Source organism: Crassostrea angulata, chromosome 6 (genome assembly GCF_025612915.1).
Source record: "Crassostrea angulata isolate pt1a10 chromosome 6, ASM2561291v2, whole genome shotgun sequence".
NCBI lineage: Eukaryota > Metazoa > Mollusca > Bivalvia > Ostreida > Ostreidae > Magallana > Magallana angulata.
This window is the reverse complement of record NC_069116.1, coordinates 4,520,631-4,540,460: the sequence shown is the minus strand read 5'-3', so window position 1 is coordinate 4,540,460 and position 19,830 is coordinate 4,520,631. Positions and strand designations below refer to the sequence as shown.

The following is a 19,830-nucleotide window of genomic DNA, read 5'->3' as shown; positions in this document are numbered from 1 at the left end:
TATTTTATTGTATTATATGATATATATTATAAATATGACATGATGCAATATTTAATTTTATATCATTGAATTGATTAACATATGAACATATGATTATCATAAAAAAATTTATCAGATGATATATGATATTTTGTCAAAACAGAATCCATGAATATCCAAGATCATAAAGTATGATTTTCATATAAAATGATAAAGGTGGTCTTATGAAGGTGATGTCTCATAAGGGTGATGCTCCGTCTCGGTGAGCTTAGTAATCTATGATTACCTATGTTTTTTTATTTTATCATATTTTTTTTGCATGAATCCTAAGAATGTTTGTTTGTTTGTTTCATATTTAAAAACGTATTTTTTATTGGAAATAAGATAAAATTCACAATCGGATAAAATCAGACATCTAAAAATGGTAGGATCAGGCCATTTTTTGGAATCCGGGATGGTTCGCACCTATTCTGTTTCGCGCTGAGATGATTCGCACCTCGATGTTTCGCACCTCCCTCGGAGCAAAACATCTCACTGTATTAAGATATTTTTCTCGTGTTATTATTGCTCTGAAATTAATTTTAACCTATATAAGAATTGAAATAAGTTATAAAAAAACATTGAAACGGTGTTTGCCTGTTTAAATGCAAGGCTAATATAACGTTTTTTCGTTTTCGTTTGGTTTTTATGAAGCCTTTGAAGCCATGGCCCTAATTTATTGTATAGGTTCAGAACAAGAGGTATTAATTGTGTTGTAATAACAATTATATAGCACGTCTTTCACTTGAGATTTACCTGTATTTTTTTATGAAAAATTACGAGTGTCATTGCAGGTAATTAAGTACCACAGATCTAAAGGTGGGGATAATTTAATTACATAACTTTTCTGCTTTAAACTTTACATTACAGCTTCTGCATCCATTTAACTACCATTTTTGTATGTGTGATATGGTTTGATAATTTTCGTTCCCATATATTTATGAATTAATAATTATGTCATTGGAGAGTGACATACACATTACTGAAAAATACACACGAAAATAACACATATGTAGTTCTATATGCAGAATCATTACTCCTAGTATAAGGAATAATCTGAGGTAATAAATATTCAGGGCACACTTACAGAGGATCTTGTACATAATGGTAAGTTTAGAAGAAATTCATAAATTATCTTTTAAGGCAACTTGCAAACGATTGTTTGCATAATTACGTACATGTATATATGCAAATAGTCTGTCAGCAAATAATATTAATTTTTTATAGCCCACATATTTATTGTCAGATTCATTTTTATATTATTTTTAGCAGCAAATACAACTAAATACATGTAGTTAAGATATAGCCCTACTGCAGTGACTTTTTAAAATTCATTTTCTTATTTACTTACGTTACATTCTTGTAATAAACCATAAATCAAAGTACTGAAGTACTGACGGAAGTTGATTTTATCGATTATCATTTATTCAAAATCAACGATATGTGATTTTGCATGGCAAGTAGTATCAGTAATCGAAATATTTCTAAGAATTTGTATGGATCCAGGCAAGATATAACTCTTGTCTTGTTCAACCAAACGCTCGGCTGTCTCCGTTTATCTCCGACAAGCAAGATAGGCTCTGTTTTGTAGGATATTAACGGAGACAGCCAAGCGTCTGGTTGAACGATCGAGACTACATTGAACTCTAGCGTAGGAATACATACGACTTTAAAAAATATCTAAATTGTTTGTACAATTTAAAATCTTATTATTTTCATGGTATTAATAAATAAGTTTTCTTGAAAAACAATGCTTCAGAATACATAGCATCGAATGTATCGATTATTTTCAAGAACTTAGCGTTGTCAGCGGTATTGATTTGTGCTTAGGTCTAAACACTGTTTCACTTTCGCTTTGCCCGAGTAAGTGCATAGGAGAGTTGATTAAAATCAACTCCCAAAAACTATGTGTTTACTATATATGTTTACATAATATGTCAATGTTTATTCTACCGACACCGGCTACATAAACTTAACATTTACATGTTTCATATTTTTCATTTATTGTTAAGAATGTATTCGATGCGAAACATCGCGGTGCGAACCGTCTCAGCGCGAAACAGAATAGGTGCGAAACATGTTTAGGTGCGAAACATCCCGTACCCATTTTTTGTAGGTTAGGTCGGGTTATCCGAAACACACAACTTTTTTTTTAGGCCTTATTTGAACATGCTACCAACAAGTTGATGATTTCAAAATAGCACAGCAGTTCCCATTCATCCATATATATCATATCGATAAATAGCATCTGTCCTTAATATGTGATACATTACTTTATCTTTATTAATTTTTTATGTATATATTTTTTACAGAAAGAAACAAAAAAATCTTGCAAACAAAGTCCGATGAAATCATTAGAGGATAACAGTGGATTACAGCTATGAATAATATAGACTTTGACAGCACAGAACTATGTCTGATAGATTCAGGCATCAAGTCTCTCCAAAAAATCCCCCTGAGGCCCCAGATCCAGGTTCTGAATCTACACAGTAATTTCATCCACAGAATTGAAAACCTATTTCATTTAAGGAATCTGAAGCATTTGGATTTGTCTGCAAATCAGATCAGTAAAATTGAGGGCTTTGAAAACTTGACTAATCTGAGGACCATCAATTTATCCTGTAATCACCTGAGTGATGTCAGAGGTCTGAATGGACTAAGGTGTGAAGTAAAACTGTTTTATGAGACATAATGCATTTGATTTATTATTGGTGAGAGAGTGCCCACAGTGTTTTGTAATGCATGTGATATAGCTGTAATACATATACATGTATGCATATAATAATTAATAATTGGTTAATTTTAAAAAAATGATTATTTTTCATTTTTTAAGGTCCCTTGTGAAGATAAATCTGAGCTACAATCACATCAGTGACATTTCTGGCTTTAAATCTTTACATGGTTCGGAGTACAAATTATCACACGTCGAACTACATGGAAACCAGTTGTCCTCTCCTCAGCATGTCATCAAGGCTCTGATTGGATGTTCAAACCTCCGACAGTTAACACTCTGTTTGGATGGCTCTTCTAACCCTCTATGCTCTGATCTAGGTCAATCCAGTGTTTGTTTTGTAAATCATTTGTAATTTTATATTAGTTGTCTATTGTTAAATACTGACACATTCATCCAGAATTTTTAAAAGCAATTTAGGCAAAAAAAAATTATTTCCGATTATACCATAAAATGACCAGATTTCACTATAGTTCTGGCGGTATGATGTTTGTCTTTTATGGCTTTCAGACCGGTACAGATCTCGACTGCTGTCTGCTCTGACCCAGTTGGAGGTGCTGGATGGAGTGAATCGTCTCGGAGAGTCAGTGAGCAGTTTTGACGTATTGGCCGATATTCCAGGTAATGTAGCCTTTCAGGAACAGTTAACTTAGAAATCCCAAACATCAGAATGAGATATCTATAACAACATAGATATGTTAAAGACTTTTGAGTCCCTACCTTATTTCTTTATCCAATTTAAACCCATTTATGTTGAATCCTTGGATATGCAAAGTATCTAGACATCTATTGGTCCCTTTGAGTTGGATATAGCAAGTTTTGACTGTACATGTATTTCAGCCTTGGCCATCATATTTAGTAACAATTCTATTCTTTTGAATAAACCGATGTGTATTGAGAAAGGTTGTTTTGAATATTCCAATCTATGGAATAGCAGCTTCAAACAGTGTAGGAATTGAATATTAGCAATGATATTTGTTAGCCTTGTCATACTTTCAGTAGGAAACATTTCACTAAAATAGTTGATATGTTAATTTCATATTTTTACCAGGTCTGGAGAATTACATGGATTTTCTTGTTTCTCAGTCATCATCAGTATCTGTAAGTATCATCATTGTTATCTATCAACTACCCCATAATATACTGTTGTCAGAGAAGAGGATTTTCCCATAAAGATATTTTTTTTTAACCATGTGGTTCATCTGTTATAATAGTTTTATGTTGTATAATGTATACATATTTTGAGTATATCTGTTTGGCAGGATAGCAAGTCAGTGGATGTTGTCACTCCAAAAATTGATCAGGCCTTAGAAAAATTTCGTCAGAGAAAGTCCCCCACCTTCGCCTCAGAAATGAGTGCTACAGCCTCTGATGCAGACACTAGTGCTGGGATCTCTGTAAGTATGAGGCCACTGCAGGGGGTAACTATAACACACTGTAAATAAAAGGTGATCAAAAAGATGCAAATTATTGAAAGAAGTTTTGGTTATGCTGTGATTACTGAATCGGTGAACTGAGTCAGATGGAAATAAAGTAAATATGAAATCCTCCTTTGATGTTTTGAAAATGAACACTAATCCATAAGTATGTGATTTTGTGAAATGTGAAGAAGGGTCGATCTGAATTCAACATAAGATTTTTTTTTCAAAATATAAATAAAATTGCTTACTTTATTTTTTCACATTTCTGTTTTTAGTTATACATGTATGACATGAATTGTGAAAATTTTCTTAATATATTTTTCTGTGAGAAAAATTTGATACAAATTTAGGGGTTGCATAACCTTATAATGGTACAATGGTATATACAATAATTATCATGCATCTCAATCCCTTTACGGATAAGCCGCTGTATGACCTCTATGTGACCTCTTTGTGACAGGTTGGGAGTAAGCAGTCTGTAGCGGATCAAGAGGCCAGGCTGGGGTTCCTGGAGTTACAGCTGGCCCAGCTGATCCAAGGCTCCAAGGTCAGTGGGTTCTAGATTTTTGCTGATCACATTTGCTGTATAAGAGAGGAAAGTTGATACATGCTCTATCTACCCCCTCTATGTTCACTGATAATAAAAGAAATCAATCTTCATTTTTAAAATTTTTTGGCATGAAAGGTAATCGAAGTGTCTCTTTTCAGAAGAGCTCATTAGAAGAAAGAAAAGCATCAGAAAAGAAGCATGTGGCAAAGAGAGGTTGGTGTCAGAGTTATACAGTAATCCAATGCCAGCCCAGCTATACTAGATGTCACATTACTGTGTATTGTCTGAAGATATGTTAGATCTATAAAGCTGATTTATTCCATGTTGGAGTAATATTTTAATTTTGCGATTTTGTAGCTGTTTTTGTTTTAACTCATATCATACTCAGGCTTCCTTCCTCATCATAAGAAGTTCAGAAGAGTTGTCTCTCTTATCTCTTTATCATGAGAGAAGTGACCACAGCATTGTCTTATTCCAGTCTCTAACCTTGAGTTTTGTATCATGTTTAGGTCATTACTTATGTCTCAGATATCAAACAACTGAGCTTGTTTCTTGCAATCACCGGCATCAAGTTAGCTTGATATTATGTCTCTTATATAAACTATAAGATCAAATATTATTCAGCGAAGCCTATGTCTGTGCCCATAACTACTTAATATAATCACAGTCATACAGATCTGCCATATACAGAGTATAAAGATGATGAATTTAATTTTGTAGATATTTTGGAGGGTAAAAGGTTATTTTTCATGGTGGTTTCAATGATCTAATTACATTAATTTAAAAAATTAATTTTTATGAATGTATGTTTTTTTTATAGATGTAGATTCTACTGATGAAAGTGATTGCAGTTCTTTGCGCCGAAGAAGTAAATCCCCAGGAAATCGCAAACAGAGAAGATCTAAAATTCCTAGTTATCGGAAAAGTACAGCTGCTTCAAGGTCACGAAAAGAAGCCAGCAGTCCTAGCAGGGAGGGAACCAGCCCAAGTCCACCAGTCCACAGGTACTGTGTTGTATTGTGTTGTTAATAGGTTTGATACATACATGATATTCTTTGTGCAGTAGATGTATATACATTGAAAGCATGACAAACATAAATAAGATAATGCAGGTTGGTGTTAATGTGTGTCTTCTGTAAAGCACCTTTGGCAAAAAGTAGTTTCTTCTAAATCAAATACACTGCTAACTCTCATACATTTACATAGCTGCATTGAAAAAATACTCTAAATTAAATCTTCACCCCTTGTTAACGACAAATTCCCACTCAATAACGTAAGCATAGAATACAAGAAATTTACAATAACATTATGAATGACATAATTTTTACCTTATGATAAAAAAGAAGACTCAGGAATATTTTTAATTTCAGCTTTTATAAAAAGTAAATATACTTTTTCTATTTATATAAACCCAGTACATATTTTGACATTAATTGAACTGTTCTGAAGGTTAGGTATTTCTATGTCTAATGAGTTGTTAGAGGAAGTTTGCCAACTCTCTTTGGCATACATCAAGCTGTAGGATCACAGACTGTATAATTTCAGGCTATATAATGAATAATATTAATACATGTTTGCCTAAATTATAATTACTGGTATACAGGTTAGTATGATAATAAAGGAAGGTGTAGGTAAGACCTTGAATTATTGTTTTTTATCGAGAGATTTTTTCATTACTTTGTATATACCCAGTAAATATTCATTCGACATAGTCTTGTTTCAAACCAAAGTTTCACCCATCAAAATTTATTAACTATTGGAAAACTACATTTCATTTGGAATTTTTCACTTTCAGATGAACTAAATACATGTTCAGGAACTGAATTCAAATGAGTTCTTATGAGCAAAATGACCAGCAAAATATTGAAGCTGCTGATGGCTGTTTTTTTTTCAATTGTCATTAACCGAAAGACATTAAAACCGTTTTTTTAGTGTTTTGCTCATTGCTCATTTAAAAAGCATTTATATGAATTTCAAAGCAGTTAATTTTCCCAATTTCCCCCAAAATTTTGCCAATTTTCCCCAATTTACCGGTAGATGGCCTTGACCTTAGCCACAGAAGGTGTTGTGACAATCCTGGGTCAGTGACAAATTGTACGAATCCTTCAGGTAGAATATCCATGTGTTGAGTTAAATCACCCATCAGATTTTCCGTTGCAGCCCTGCATTTTAGATGATTTCCAAACAGTCTCTATTCTAGAGAGAGAAATCTGTATTGTAATTAAAATTGTATTTCAAAAACATTATAAAGTGAGTACCCAAATCTATAGCAGTGATCTGCCTTCAAAATCCATATTGTTGGAATTCTTTATTTTGTGTAAATGTTCTCTGAATATAATTGGTTCATGAATTTATGAACATTCAAGAATAATTTGTTTATACCAGAAATTTTATTTATGGGGAAATCCCTTTAAAACATTAGATCATTACAGTTGATATAAATTCCATCATAAAGTGCACTGGATGAAATTCATAAGGCTGTTAATACAAGCCATTCTGTTGAATGATGTTTGTTTGTACTTTAACATGACCTTAGCATGAAACAAGGGCACAGAGATTTACTTGCAAAATGAACATATTAACCTATGATTTTTTGGCAGAGATTTTTCCATGTTTAAAATGTTTTTGTCTGTAAGAATTACATTGACATATGAAGATACCTGGCCTGCATTTTGATACTTGCTGCTGGGCTTATACAAATAAAGGAAGTATTTTAGGTGTAAAAATCACCCTGCAAAGCCTTCTGTGTCCAGAAGAGATACAATTGTAAAAAAAAAAAATTCCATGCTGTCTGGCTTCAAGGCTATTTGAAGAGCAAAATAATATATCGGATTAAATTAGCATAGTATGAAATCTCTGTAAGATTACATCACAGTGTGCTTTCTGACAGATATCGTGTTAACTGTGTACAGTGTTGGATTGTTGATAGTGAAAGTGAACGCAGAGAACATTATTTAAATGTGGTTCATATATCTATTAATCAATTGAGGATTTACTATCTGAATTTTGCAAATAAAACTCCTTGAACTTTGTTGAAAATAAATGTTGGAAATTATTTTAGCTGTCAGATATTTACAAAAAAAATTTTTTTTTATGAGTAAACCTCCAAGTTTTGCAAACTTATTCTATCAGGTACATTGGAGACTTTCCTGTGAGGTACACTGCATCCATTTGTGCTGAAACTTGTTCAATATTGTTCATTTAGCACAGCTATTGTAAAACTATATATAGTTTATGTTCATTATTGTCATAAAAGAAAACTGTCCCATTAGTAGGTTCTGGATATTGAGATAAATCATACTGAATTTGATCCAAAACTTCTTCTTTTCAATTTCATTCACCTCAGTCCTCTTATGATTTTTTTTTTTTTTTTTGCAGTACATATGATAACACTTGTATTATATTCAATATGACCTTGGCAACTAGTGGTTTTGTTGATTTCTGAAAGTGTTACATACTCTGATGTCTATTTTTTCACATCGTACACAATCCAAATTAGTGAAGATTTTTCTTCTTTTTTTCTGCCTGAAGAAAGGGGTGTGTTATAAAGCATCTTGTTTTTCCATGCTTTGAAAATTGTGCAGATACCACATCAGATGCTATTGGCAGTACGCATGTTTTAACATGGATTAGAAAACAATTGTGCTCTAAGTGCTGTGTGTTGGTTTAAGTAGGCAGGGTATGTGAGATTGATTTGTTTTGGGGATGAGCAATGACTCAGGGTTGTCAGACTGATATTCAGATGTCACTTTTTGTAACTGTTATTCCTCTAAGTTGTACAGCAAGAGACAAAACTTTTCATTACTGAATCACTTATATATATATATTTGATATTATATATTTTAAACAGTTTTCTTTCTTTGATCATTAGAGAATTATACATTACATAAGCAGGAATGAAACAGTTCATCATGTGATGAACTGTAACCCAATCACATGATGAACTGTTATTTCATCTTCATTCAGCAAACTTATCCAGGTGAATGTGTAGTACATAAAGTATCAATAGATGATAAAACTATTGTTTCATGCCATCAGTGAAACTATTTTCCCTCAGTATTGAAGAAGCCCAGATAAACTGTTGTACTCGGCCTACGGCCTCTGACAACAGTTTGCCGGGTCTTCTTTCCATCTCTGAACCATATCGGTAGTTTGAATACTGTAACTACTGTTATTTCAGTAAGGTTGACAACTATTGATAAAGATTTCTCTAACTATTATTCCTCCGAGTTGTACAACCTGCAGTTCGTCAAGATGAGAAAGTGGTGGACCAGGAACGGATTTCGGGAACCACCGTCACTGACCTACTTATATAGGATATCTTGTTGATTTAAACATTATATATATACCAAGTGTTAGGCATAAAATGTACTTAGGAGGAAGTTATTACTCCTCATTAAATGTGAAGGTAACACATTTATATAAAAGGAACCCACGGAACTGAAAAAATTAGCTGTAGGTGGGTATTTTCATTGATTTGGAAAATCATCATTGACAATTTTATCTCTGTCTAGTGTCTCTATTTGCCGATAAGACACAAAATAAATCTCTTTACAAATTATTACCATTAAAAGTCGATTGGTTTTATGTACTTTTGCTAGATTTTTCATTATTGTTTACTTTTTCAAGAAATTGCATCCCTTCAGGCTTTTGATAGTGTTTTTGAGTACAAAGTCATTTATCTCCAACAGTCAAAAGCTGTAAAAAGTTTATACAGTAATGGGAAATATTGTTTTTATTGCACTTTTGTAGTGGAAAAGAAACAACTTTTTAAAAGCTGAATGAAGCATTTTTGAGTTTTCAATGATGAAAGTTATTGGAATAAGACGGGCCTTAAGCCCAGTTTGGAAGTGTACTGATGTAAATGCATTAATGTCAGCTATTGTTATAAATTGTGTCCATGATTTGAAACGGGCTGGCAGAAGATGTATTTTTTGTGTATTCAGAAATTATGAATGGCTTTTAATTTTCAAAACTTGGAGATATTTTTATTGTCTCTAATTATAAATGATAACCCTGGGAAAAATATTTACGAGTTGGACATCAAAAGTACAAAAAAATACAAAAAACACTCAGTACGCTTATAAAGTGCATAACAAAGAAAAAATTGGTCAGAAAAAAAATCATTGTATTGGCAGGTTTGATGAAATAATTCTAATTGTTTTGGCATTTTGACTATTAAATTTTACTTTTGTGTAAGAAAGATGTTATAATTATAAGACTTATATAGTTTCCCTACATGTAATTTTGTACAGAGAAATCAATGCAAGTTGATAAGAGAAACAAGGTAGTCTTGCCTTGACTTGAGCCGTGAGTTAATAATGTCTTCTTTTGCAACAAAGGTGTGATCTCCTTCGCCCCTGTCAAGGACATCGGTACAAGTGTCCTTGGGTTTGATGTTAATCGTGTCTAGTTATGTGTTTCTTTCCCAATGAGGTCAACTTTTGCCTCTCTGTAAGATTGTCCTACAGTGACTGAGACCTGGCCCCGCCCCTCCTGTGGACTAGGGCCGATGGTGAGGCAGTGGCCCCTGGGCGACCTACAGCTGCCATGGACAACGTTAATGTCGGTTCTGGAACACAGTCATGAGAGAGCGGTCTAGTTTTACATGGAATTTAATGCTGTGATCTCGTGTTCAAACGTCATGTTGGGAGCTGACTCAAAGCAAATTAAAGCCGTCAGCTCAAGATGAATGACAAGTTTTGTGGAGAGATTTTTTTTTACTGTCTGTGAAATATTGGCAAACAATTCAGTCGGGCTAATTAAAGTACATGTCTTTTAATTCCTAAAATGTTACTTCATTAAGGAAACTAGGTGACCTCGAAAGAAACAGAATTAGATAAAACATTGCTCTCTCCATTTCAGAAAAATTATTTATAGAAAAATGGCACCAAGTTTTGTCTTCAATCAGACCAATACATCCATCATTTTTTTCCACTTTGTACCCAGAAATCCTCCTGCCGATCATTTTAGTCAATATTCTAAATAGTTTAGATATTGTTTATTTTATAAAAGTCCTGTCTCTGGACTCATCCCTCTTGAGAGAGAAGTTCTTAGAACTTCGATCCATGAATCATCTAAAAATTACAAGACTAGTAAGCAAGGTAATTATTTAATGTAAAATCAGAGCGCAAACATTTTCCTGATCAGAGTTCGTCACATTGATCTGTTACTAACAGTCACCAAGAGGTCAGCTCAATGCTAGAGTACTCCGTTTGTGTGAGGAAATTCAAAATATGTAGTATTCACAATGAAGTTCATGATTCATAATTATGATATTCAAGAAAAATAAAAAAAAAAAAGAAGGAAAAAAAAGTTCAACATATTTACAACTCAACAAGTCTGGTTTTCTGGAATGAAAATAAATATATAAATATATCACTGAAGAAATTCATAAAAGTTACTGAGTTACTCAGAGAAAGGTGCTTTCTGTGTTGTAAACTTTCATGCTGTTTCCACGGCGACTTCCAGAACTGTCGTACAATGTGTACTTGTAGCGTGTGCCCTTTCGTTTCCATGGATAGTACACAATCTTAATAAAAACGCGTCTAAAGCGTTTACCAAAAACACAGTACAGAATAAAATTGACTGCGGAGTTGACGATGACCATCAGGTTTGTGATGGAGGTCAGGCGAATGTAGTGCAGGCTGCACTGAAGCTTACTCTTATCAAACATTGTCCACAGAATGTTGTCAGCGATGGAGGGAAGCTGGCAGAGGAGGAACACCACGATGACCGCGATCAGCATGATGGTCAGGTTCGCCTCCTTGGCGGCGTTCGTACTCATCCTGTTTCGAGTCTTTTTTGCGTTTTTGACGGCCCACATGAGCTGAATATTGAGGATGAAGATAAGCACAAACGGCCCCAGGAACATCACAACCAGCTGCAGACAAATGAAGTAGATCTTTTTGAAGTCTGTGTTGCTTCCCAGGGTGGTTGTTATCAGCTCCGGGACTGAGCGATTCAGGCTGGAGTTCCAAGTCTCCACAACAGTGTATTCAAAAAATCGAGGCACATTGTAAATGACTGAGCAGACAAAGATTAGAATTATTATTCTTTTGGTTCGGGATTTGGTGCATGTGTTGGCTGCCTTAAGGGGATGACACACTGCAATGTAACGCTCTATGGTAAAGCCCACGGTAGTGTATACAGTTCCTGTCTGAGCCACCAGGGCGAGGGGATACAGATACTGGTTCATGTAGACCGAGACAAAGTAGTACTCCATCAGTATGTTCTTCTCCAGGTAGATGGTAGGGAGAGCCATCAGCAGAATCATGGCCAATAGCACTCCCGTGTCGTAGACAGCTAGAGAAATCAGGTAGTAAGACGTGGAACTCCTCATCAGCCGATGACGCAGCACCAGAATCGCCAGGATGTTGCCGATGATGCCGTAAGCTGCAATGATGTTGCCCACCACACCCCATGTATAGAACTGGAAGCTGATGGCTTTGTGGTAGATTTCGATGCAGGAGTCCGCCTCAGGCGTGCTGTTTGTGATGTTGCTGAGGTTAAGGATGTTCATTGGCTGGAATGTGTCCTCCATTGTAGAGGTATTGGTGAAAACTACAAAAGAAAACCTGAGATTATACAAAAGATGTCAACTTAAAATCTGTGTCAATTATTCTTGATTTGGTTTTGTTTCTTTCTATTCCTGACCATCCCGCTTCCTTTAAAAAACTATTATGAAAGAAAACAAACAAAATGCAATAAGAAAAAAACTCAATAATACCAGCGTTGATTAATTTTATTTCAAATTTTATTATTTGGATTGATAATTCACTTTTGAATGAGATTTAGTTTAACACTATGGTTATTTATAACTGGTATAAACATAAAAAGAGAAAAAGCTTTTAAATGAATTCATCAGTTATTTTAATTTGATACATAAGAGGCTGGAGAAATCAATAAAAGTGAGGTAAATCAGGAGCTTTTGTGTGTATTACAAGTTGATTTCCTTTTTATATAAGTTGTGTTATTGTTACCAAAAATAAATCAGCTTTTGCCTATTCTTGTACACAAAGTAAAAAAAAATCTCTTCAAATATGAGGAAATTAAACTGGTGAATATTTTTTATCAATTGCAGTCTGTGAGAAAGCATTATCTATGTAAAGTAAAACCCGTTACACAGAATCATTATGTTATGATGACTATTTGCAGAGTTTTCTATTTCTTGAGAATTGGATGTGGTAATTGGTTGATCTGATGGCTTCAAGTGCTGGATCTGTCCATCTGTGTACTGCTGCCGTGCTTTATTGGTACCTGGAGCCCACTGATAGAGGACTAAGCCACCCATTTCTGTGGGCTTCACTCTCCCAATCTCCGAAGCCTTCGTTTATGTACCTCTAATCCTCCATATTGTTCTACCATTGGTTGGTAATTTTGTCCTTTCTTGGACTCTGTTGATGCAGGGAAGCAATCATCTTTATGGAGAAATGGTCAGTTCCTGCTAACAACCCTCCCAAATGAAGTCTGGTGATTAATCGCACGGGATTCCTTTCTTGTTACTGATTGGTGAGATGGGTGGCATGTTTTAATGTTGCTCAGGCGGCCTTCTGAACACTAGCGCCAAGTACCTGACACATCGCTGATTTTGGGGCTGTTAATCTGATAACATCGGACTTTCCTGTGCTCTTCACTGACGTTCTGTTCCACTGTAATCCAGTTTGGTTGCTCTCTCTAATACTGATCTAAACTGATTGATTTCTCAAGGAGGTTGAACACTGCTGTTTCACAGTTAACTGAGAAAGACGGGTTTTTTCTCAGTAATTATCCCCTCAAATCTGATGTAATTCTTTTCAAAGTTGTTCATTGTGATAGTCTATGAGAGTAAAGCTGTGTAGAAGATCATTCAAATCTGTCATCACAGTTTTGTTGGTGAAAAATGAAAACAAAGATACATATATATTGCTTTTTCAGAGTAGGAGGACCTGAATATAAGTTTAATTTTGGAGCTGCTTAATTGGAATAGTTGCAGCATGGTAAAGTTATTGACCTTTCCTCAACCCTATATCACACAGTGCTTCAAAATCCAGTACAAGCCTTCTAATTAGCAGATACTTGTACCTGAATTAAAACATGTTTTGATCCAGTGAAGATAAACAGATAAGATGAGATCTCCATCCCTCCATGATACATAGCTGCTACTCTGACGCAGTGGGAGCACACCTGTACCATGGGTGGCATCACCACAGTGATGTACCACATACAGCCAGCGTACCTGCTCTGGAAGACCTTGACACTTCACACCTGTCCTTCACCTGACAATCTTAATACTGACAATCTGTGCAGTCTGTGTTTTCCCCCATTAGCTGGCAGCCACTTGGTGCATTGTAATGATCACTTACTTATGTTCCCTTAGAGGGCCTGATTCTGACTAAACATGTAATACTTGAGATCAATCATCAAACCTTTTTGTATATTAAAGTTCTTCCTTCAGATTGTCTGATGGTGTGTACTCTGTTGGTTATTTTAAAACCTTGAGATTCTATTCTGTTTGCTATCAAACAGTGGTTTGTTCTTCAACTTAAAACACTGCAAGGTCATTAAAACTGATTAATAGTCTTAAAGATAAACAATTATCAAGTTTGTCAATCACATTTGAAATAACTGTAAGTGTTCCAAGGTTCAGAAAAGGTCAGATTTGTGATAATTTTGTGCTTGTAAAGTTTAATTGCCTCAGGTCTTTTGGACATCTTTGTATTTTTGCAAATTAACTGAATCATCTGCATTTGCATACAATTGTTTTTGGTCGCATTGTTTAGATCTGCATCTTTGAGGAAGGTTGCATTCTTTGAGGAGAATACAGGCTGTTTTTCATTCACACTGAAGTGAGTAGCATGCTAGGCAGATCAGCAGGAATGGAACCATCTATCTTCTGTGGTCATAGAACCCTATAAAATTCCATTAGAATTCCACTCCATTTGTTTTCTCCAATTAATTACCCCATCTTTCTATTATTGCCAAAAGCTCTTTACTGAAGCCCAAGGTGTGTTCGACAATAGTTAAAGAATTACAGCAATCGTGCTTACATTGAGAGCAATGAGTAAAACAAAAGGAGAGTAATATCGGAGTGAGAAATTGACGGATTAAGATGGAACCAAACCCGGAACGTGCAGTAGTCGCCTAACTCTGAAGTTACGAGACCATGCACAGAATCGCTCTGGTGGAAGGAAGCTGAGAGTGAATGACCACGGCATCTTGCGAGCTTTCCGGGGCCCGTATCGCTGTGTTAGATTTTCCTGGTATTTTCTCATGTGAATGCTTTTCCCCTTTGTGGTTGGTCTATAACGCTTCAAATCCATCAAATTCTCAACAATATTGTGTTCTGTGGTATTGATTTTTGAGACTTAATTACTTTATTAAAAGAGGATTTTTTGCCACTTATGACTTTCTATTTTATTTGATGTAAACAAGGCTCTTCTAATGTTAGAAAAAGCCATTAAAGAACTTATAAAAAAAGATATTGATTAATAATTTGTAAATAATTTGTTAAAATTAACAGCTTTTCAAAGAGAGTCATTCTATTATTGTAATCCCAAGTGATCTTAGTGAATTGAGACAAAGGGTTGTTTTCAACAGTAGTTAATATTTCTACGTTGATCCTCAAGAATAATGAATTAATCGAACAAGCTGGTAATTAGATTTATGGGTAGAGATTAAGGATTAGATTGTGTTTCAATCCAGAGCTCTGTACTTTATGTCCTGGGCTTCTCTCACACTAATCCACACAAGTGACAGTATGAGATACTATAGAGGTTGAACTCAGTTTAACAGCCAGACATTATCATAAGATGAAATGAGTCTTCTTCTTTTCAATTATTTTTCATTATTATTCTTGGGATCAATAGGATTAAGTCTGCGTTGAATTGCAGTATAGGTTTTCCATGGAGTTCCGAGATTTCATCCCGAGATCGCCCAGATCAGTTTATTGTCACCCCAGCTGTCTCAGACCTGGACAGCCGAGATTCCCTCAATGTCGTCGTCTCGCAGAATCAAATTGTGTTCTCACATAGATTTTTTTTTACCATGTGTCTAATGGAGCAGAAAAAAGAATAATGAAATCAAAAGCTAAATGGGGAAATCATTGGGGATGTTAATGGCTTCCTTACAGTGTTAAGGCTCTGGAAGCATTGGTGATAATGACCTGTTTTGTATCAAGTTTCCTTGTATCATTAGATCGGCAATAATATATGTTTAAATATAAAGCACTGTCTGATTTTAGAAATATTGTAGATTTGAAGTCAGATGGAAGTCTTTGAAAGTGTCAATTAACATATTTTCCATGATGCTCAAAGAGTAACCGAGATTTATGGAAAATAATGCCAGGGATGTGAAAAGTCCAGTAACCGCCAGACCGCGGTTACTTAGAGGAATAGTTCAGGAGATAGTCAGGTGATGTGGTGGCTTTATCAGGGTGATGTGGTGGCTTTATCAGGGATGCCCATGTGAGAACCCAGGATGAGATTTCAGGGAATGTTTATTTTTTTAGCCTTGTTATCGCATGTAATCATTAATTGTAAGGAAATATTGACAGTTTTAGTATCAGAGTTCAGAAGAATTTATAGATTCCCTGCAAACAGGTGGATGAATAATGAAGATCTGAATAAAAAATGTCCACAAAGCTGTGGTTGTTTTGATTTCAGTCATATAATTTCAGGATTCTAAGGGATTTGCATCTTGAATTTGTATTATTTCTGGGAAATGAACTTTTCATTCTCTCCATCAAAGGAGGGGAAAAAAAATTAATGAAACGGAAAGTCTTTGATTGAGCTATCCTTGGAAATGTGAAACAGGTTTATAACAAACCACAAAATAGGTAGCACAATAAAAAATTACTTTGATGTTATGTGTTATTTGCAGGCATACAACAGTAATACCGATGGGAGAGAGGTGACCACTTTTAGACAAATAGTTTAAATGACTAATACATGTACCAGGAAAATGACAGCTTTCAATCAAAAGTTTTATATTCTGCAAGATCTCTAACATTCATATACATCTGGAAGTCTTATATCGAAAGGGGGGATTAGATGAGGGTGGACTCAAGTGTATAATTGTCTTAAATTGATAGAAAGCATTAAATTCTTGATACCTTGATTGTTACATTAAAGTCCATTTAATAATATCACAATGGTCTCAGGCTTTTTGAAAACATTCATAGGAGAGTAATTTTGTTGATTTGAATTCAGAATGGACATGAATAAGCCCAATCTTGAGACTAATGGGTTGTCCCTATAGTCAATCTTCTAATTGAAATAAATTTATGATCCTTTTAAAACATAAAAAGTATTAATTCCAAAAATCTGAAAATCCCTCTTGTTGTAAATTTGTGAAGAAGTATGAATTTTATGTTCGCATCTGTGATTTATGACGATGTGTGGATTTTTATATTATTTATCTGGGGAAAAGAAGAGCGAAAAATCTGACGCAAATTTATAACATGTTTTGGAAAATTAAGCTGGATTCTGAGTATATCAGAATAGCCTGCTGAGAGTACGATATAGTGAACACATTAGTAATCATGTTATTGATGTCTGAATTATTGGGTAATAATTAGTGTTTTATTCAACTTCTAAATATTTCATAGGGAATTCATTGGCTTTGAATTTATTGCGATTGTAAGATTTAACCCAGTTTTGGGGGGAATTTTGACGTTAGTGGGGACTTTAGTCTGAATCTTTATGGTCCGAGTCTGTAGACGGCGACACAACATCCTCTTTAAGGGTTTGATCATGACGTAGATTGCTTCTTTCAAAAAAAGGATATAAAATTGAGTACTCTAGATCCCTAATTAAATTCAAGGAATTATCTGTGTTAAATTGCAAGAAGCACCACTAATGGTTTTAAAATCACACTTTTATTTTTCTGACAGTTGTGAGCTTAATGAAATCATAGCAAAACTTCAGAGCTAGCTATTTCATGTTTTGTGATTTGACTCAGAACAAGGAATCACAGAATTAAGTACTCGCCAAAAAAAAACATATGATAAGGAATGTACAGTACCCCGATTACTTGACTCCAACAAGGTGAATTCCTTGACTCCAACAAGGTGAATTCCTCGACACCAATGTTAATTTTAAAACATGAATGTTAAATTTATCTTTTGTTCTTTTTAATTCAATATTGAATTTTTTATGGAAGTATTTTCTATTTGCTTTCCTTTCATATTTTTTTAATTATACATGTATATATTTTTTGCATGTATGATGTAAGCTTGACTTTTTAGAATTGATTTATTTCGTTTTTTGTTTTTGTGAAAATGGAAGTTTTATTATAATATTAACCATTTATGTACAGTTTGTGAAATCAATGGTGATTTACATTACAGATAATTTATCCTAGCTTATTGATATCTATTTGATATTATCTCTTTCTTTATGTATCTGGAGTTGGTGTTTTTTATCAGATTGCTTGAATTAAAAGCTCATTTGTCAAATGATAGTGTAGAATTCTGTTTCACCCAACTACGGCTAGTGACCAAGGCTTTAATGTAACCAGTCGTGTAACTTTTTTAAAGCCATTTTGCTTCTAATGAGTTTTTCTCTTGTCATATCAAACAACGCAAAGATGTTAAGAAAACAGAATGAATCCAGACATCAAAATTTGAATTAAGAAGAGATGAAAGAATTCCTATCATATTAGGATTAAGATACTTGGATCAGTCAATTCTGTATATTTTGAATTTAATCATTTTGTGTGAATCAGCAGAGATAGCCTAACAGCTCTCAATAAAAATATCAAAAAACACATTTTTTTTAAACATTTAACTTTTTATGTTGACAATTGTTTCAGCATTTGTATTATGAATGTAAATCATTGAAAAAATTATTTGAAAAATTCTTCTTCAAAACACAATCAAATATCAATCAAAATATGAAATTATGTAAAATAAACATGGATATTTAAAAATTAGATAACAAATATCAGGCACAAGAAAGTGAAATACTTACCAAAAATCTATGAGAAACAACACATTGGGTAAGATTTCCTGAAACAATTAAATGGTAAACACTAAGTGATGCACCATTGTAACCCAATAAAACCCGAACAAATGTTTTTTACAAAGCTGCAACTGCTACTAATATAAACAGTGAGCAACTCAATCAGATGTATTTATGGACCTCCGCTTGTGATAGGGCATCCCTTAAATTGCACCTATCAGTGAGAAGCTTTCAGCTCGCCACTTAAAGCCCTCGTTTGATTGGTGGAAACAGATTAGATCTTCTATTGATTGCTTAGATTCAGCATGTTCCAAAAGAAAAAGAAATTTTTGATAAAGGTGATTATCTAAACTATTTAAAAATTGTCTTAAAGTAAGATTCATACAGATGATTAAATTTGAATTGGTCAGTTGTAAAAACATTTTTGTATTAAATTTAAAGTCTATAATTTCTATTTTAAAAGCAAATATTTTTTCAAAAGAGTGTGCTTTCTGTGAGAATTTAGTGGTTCTTATCTTAAGGTAATTTTGGAATTGTTCAATGATTCCATTTTACAAGTTATTAAATTCTCTTTTAAGCAACTGTTTTATGTTTCAGACCTCATTACAACAGCTAACCTTGTCTGTGAAAACATCCCCTTCTGAAAAGCGGTTCTTTCATATTTCTTGTAATCATGTGACAGTTAACATAAAATATGAAGCAGCGGTGAGGATAAAAAGATTTTCTGTCATAATGGTCTGTGACTAGAGCGGGGAATAGCCCAGGGCCTGTAGGATATTGTTTTTGTGTACCCTGGTAATTCTGTGTCTCTCTTGACGTTTTGATGTAAATGACAGCAAGGAAACACTTGTGATTGCTGTGTTAAAGCACTAATTTATGGGGGAAACCAATAGTTCATTCATCCCAAGACATCCCACACTTATTTTAACCTTTCGCCTGGAGAACTGCAAACACTGTTTATAGAGTTTTTTAGCGAGGTGTTGTACACACCTAATTAACTATTAGAAAGTCCTTGGTCTGTCAATACATCTATCAATTTGCATTTACATGATTTCATATTTTTTATATTTAACTGTATAAGGTTTTATATATTTGTTTATTAGTATAGTATTGTTTCTAATCTAAAGCATTTGCATTATTTTCCTCATAGTCTTTATATTAAATATTTAT

The 19,830-nt window shown here is 34.1% G+C and overlaps 2 protein-coding genes across 2 annotated transcripts in view; one reads left to right on the top strand and one right to left on the bottom strand.

Moving 5' to 3' along the window:
- Positions 1–19,830, top strand: part of LOC128190653 (leucine-rich repeat and coiled-coil domain-containing protein 1-like) — an 83,397-nt gene that overhangs the window by 3,121 nt on the left and 60,446 nt on the right. The window contains exons 2-9 of the mRNA XM_052862771.1: positions 2,331–2,679; positions 2,852–3,069; positions 3,260–3,370; positions 3,801–3,850; positions 4,012–4,146; positions 4,631–4,717; positions 4,879–4,933; positions 5,541–5,724. Of these exons, the coding sequence (XP_052718731.1) occupies positions 2,399–2,679; positions 2,852–3,069; positions 3,260–3,370; positions 3,801–3,850; positions 4,012–4,146; positions 4,631–4,717; positions 4,879–4,933; positions 5,541–5,724 (1,121 nt within the window). The 5' untranslated portion in view covers positions 2,331–2,398. The remainder of the gene's footprint in view (positions 1–2,330; positions 2,680–2,851; positions 3,070–3,259; positions 3,371–3,800; positions 3,851–4,011; positions 4,147–4,630; positions 4,718–4,878; positions 4,934–5,540; positions 5,725–19,830) is intronic.
- LOC128190654 (FMRFamide receptor-like) lies at positions 9,812–18,933 on the bottom strand. Its single transcript, XM_052862772.1, has 2 exons — positions 18,670–18,933; positions 9,812–12,283 (listed from the first exon to the last, which is right to left on the bottom strand). Exon 2 carries the CDS (start codon positions 12,261–12,263, stop codon positions 11,133–11,135), a length of 1,131 nt encoding a protein of 376 aa, XP_052718732.1. The 5' UTR covers positions 12,264–12,283; positions 18,670–18,933; the 3' UTR covers positions 9,812–11,132.

Excerpts from the sequence above, each read along its gene's own strand:
- LOC128190654 (XM_052862772.1), bottom strand. The coding sequence starts at position 12,263 with ATGGAGGACACATTCCAGCCAATGAACATCCTTAACCTCAGCAACATC.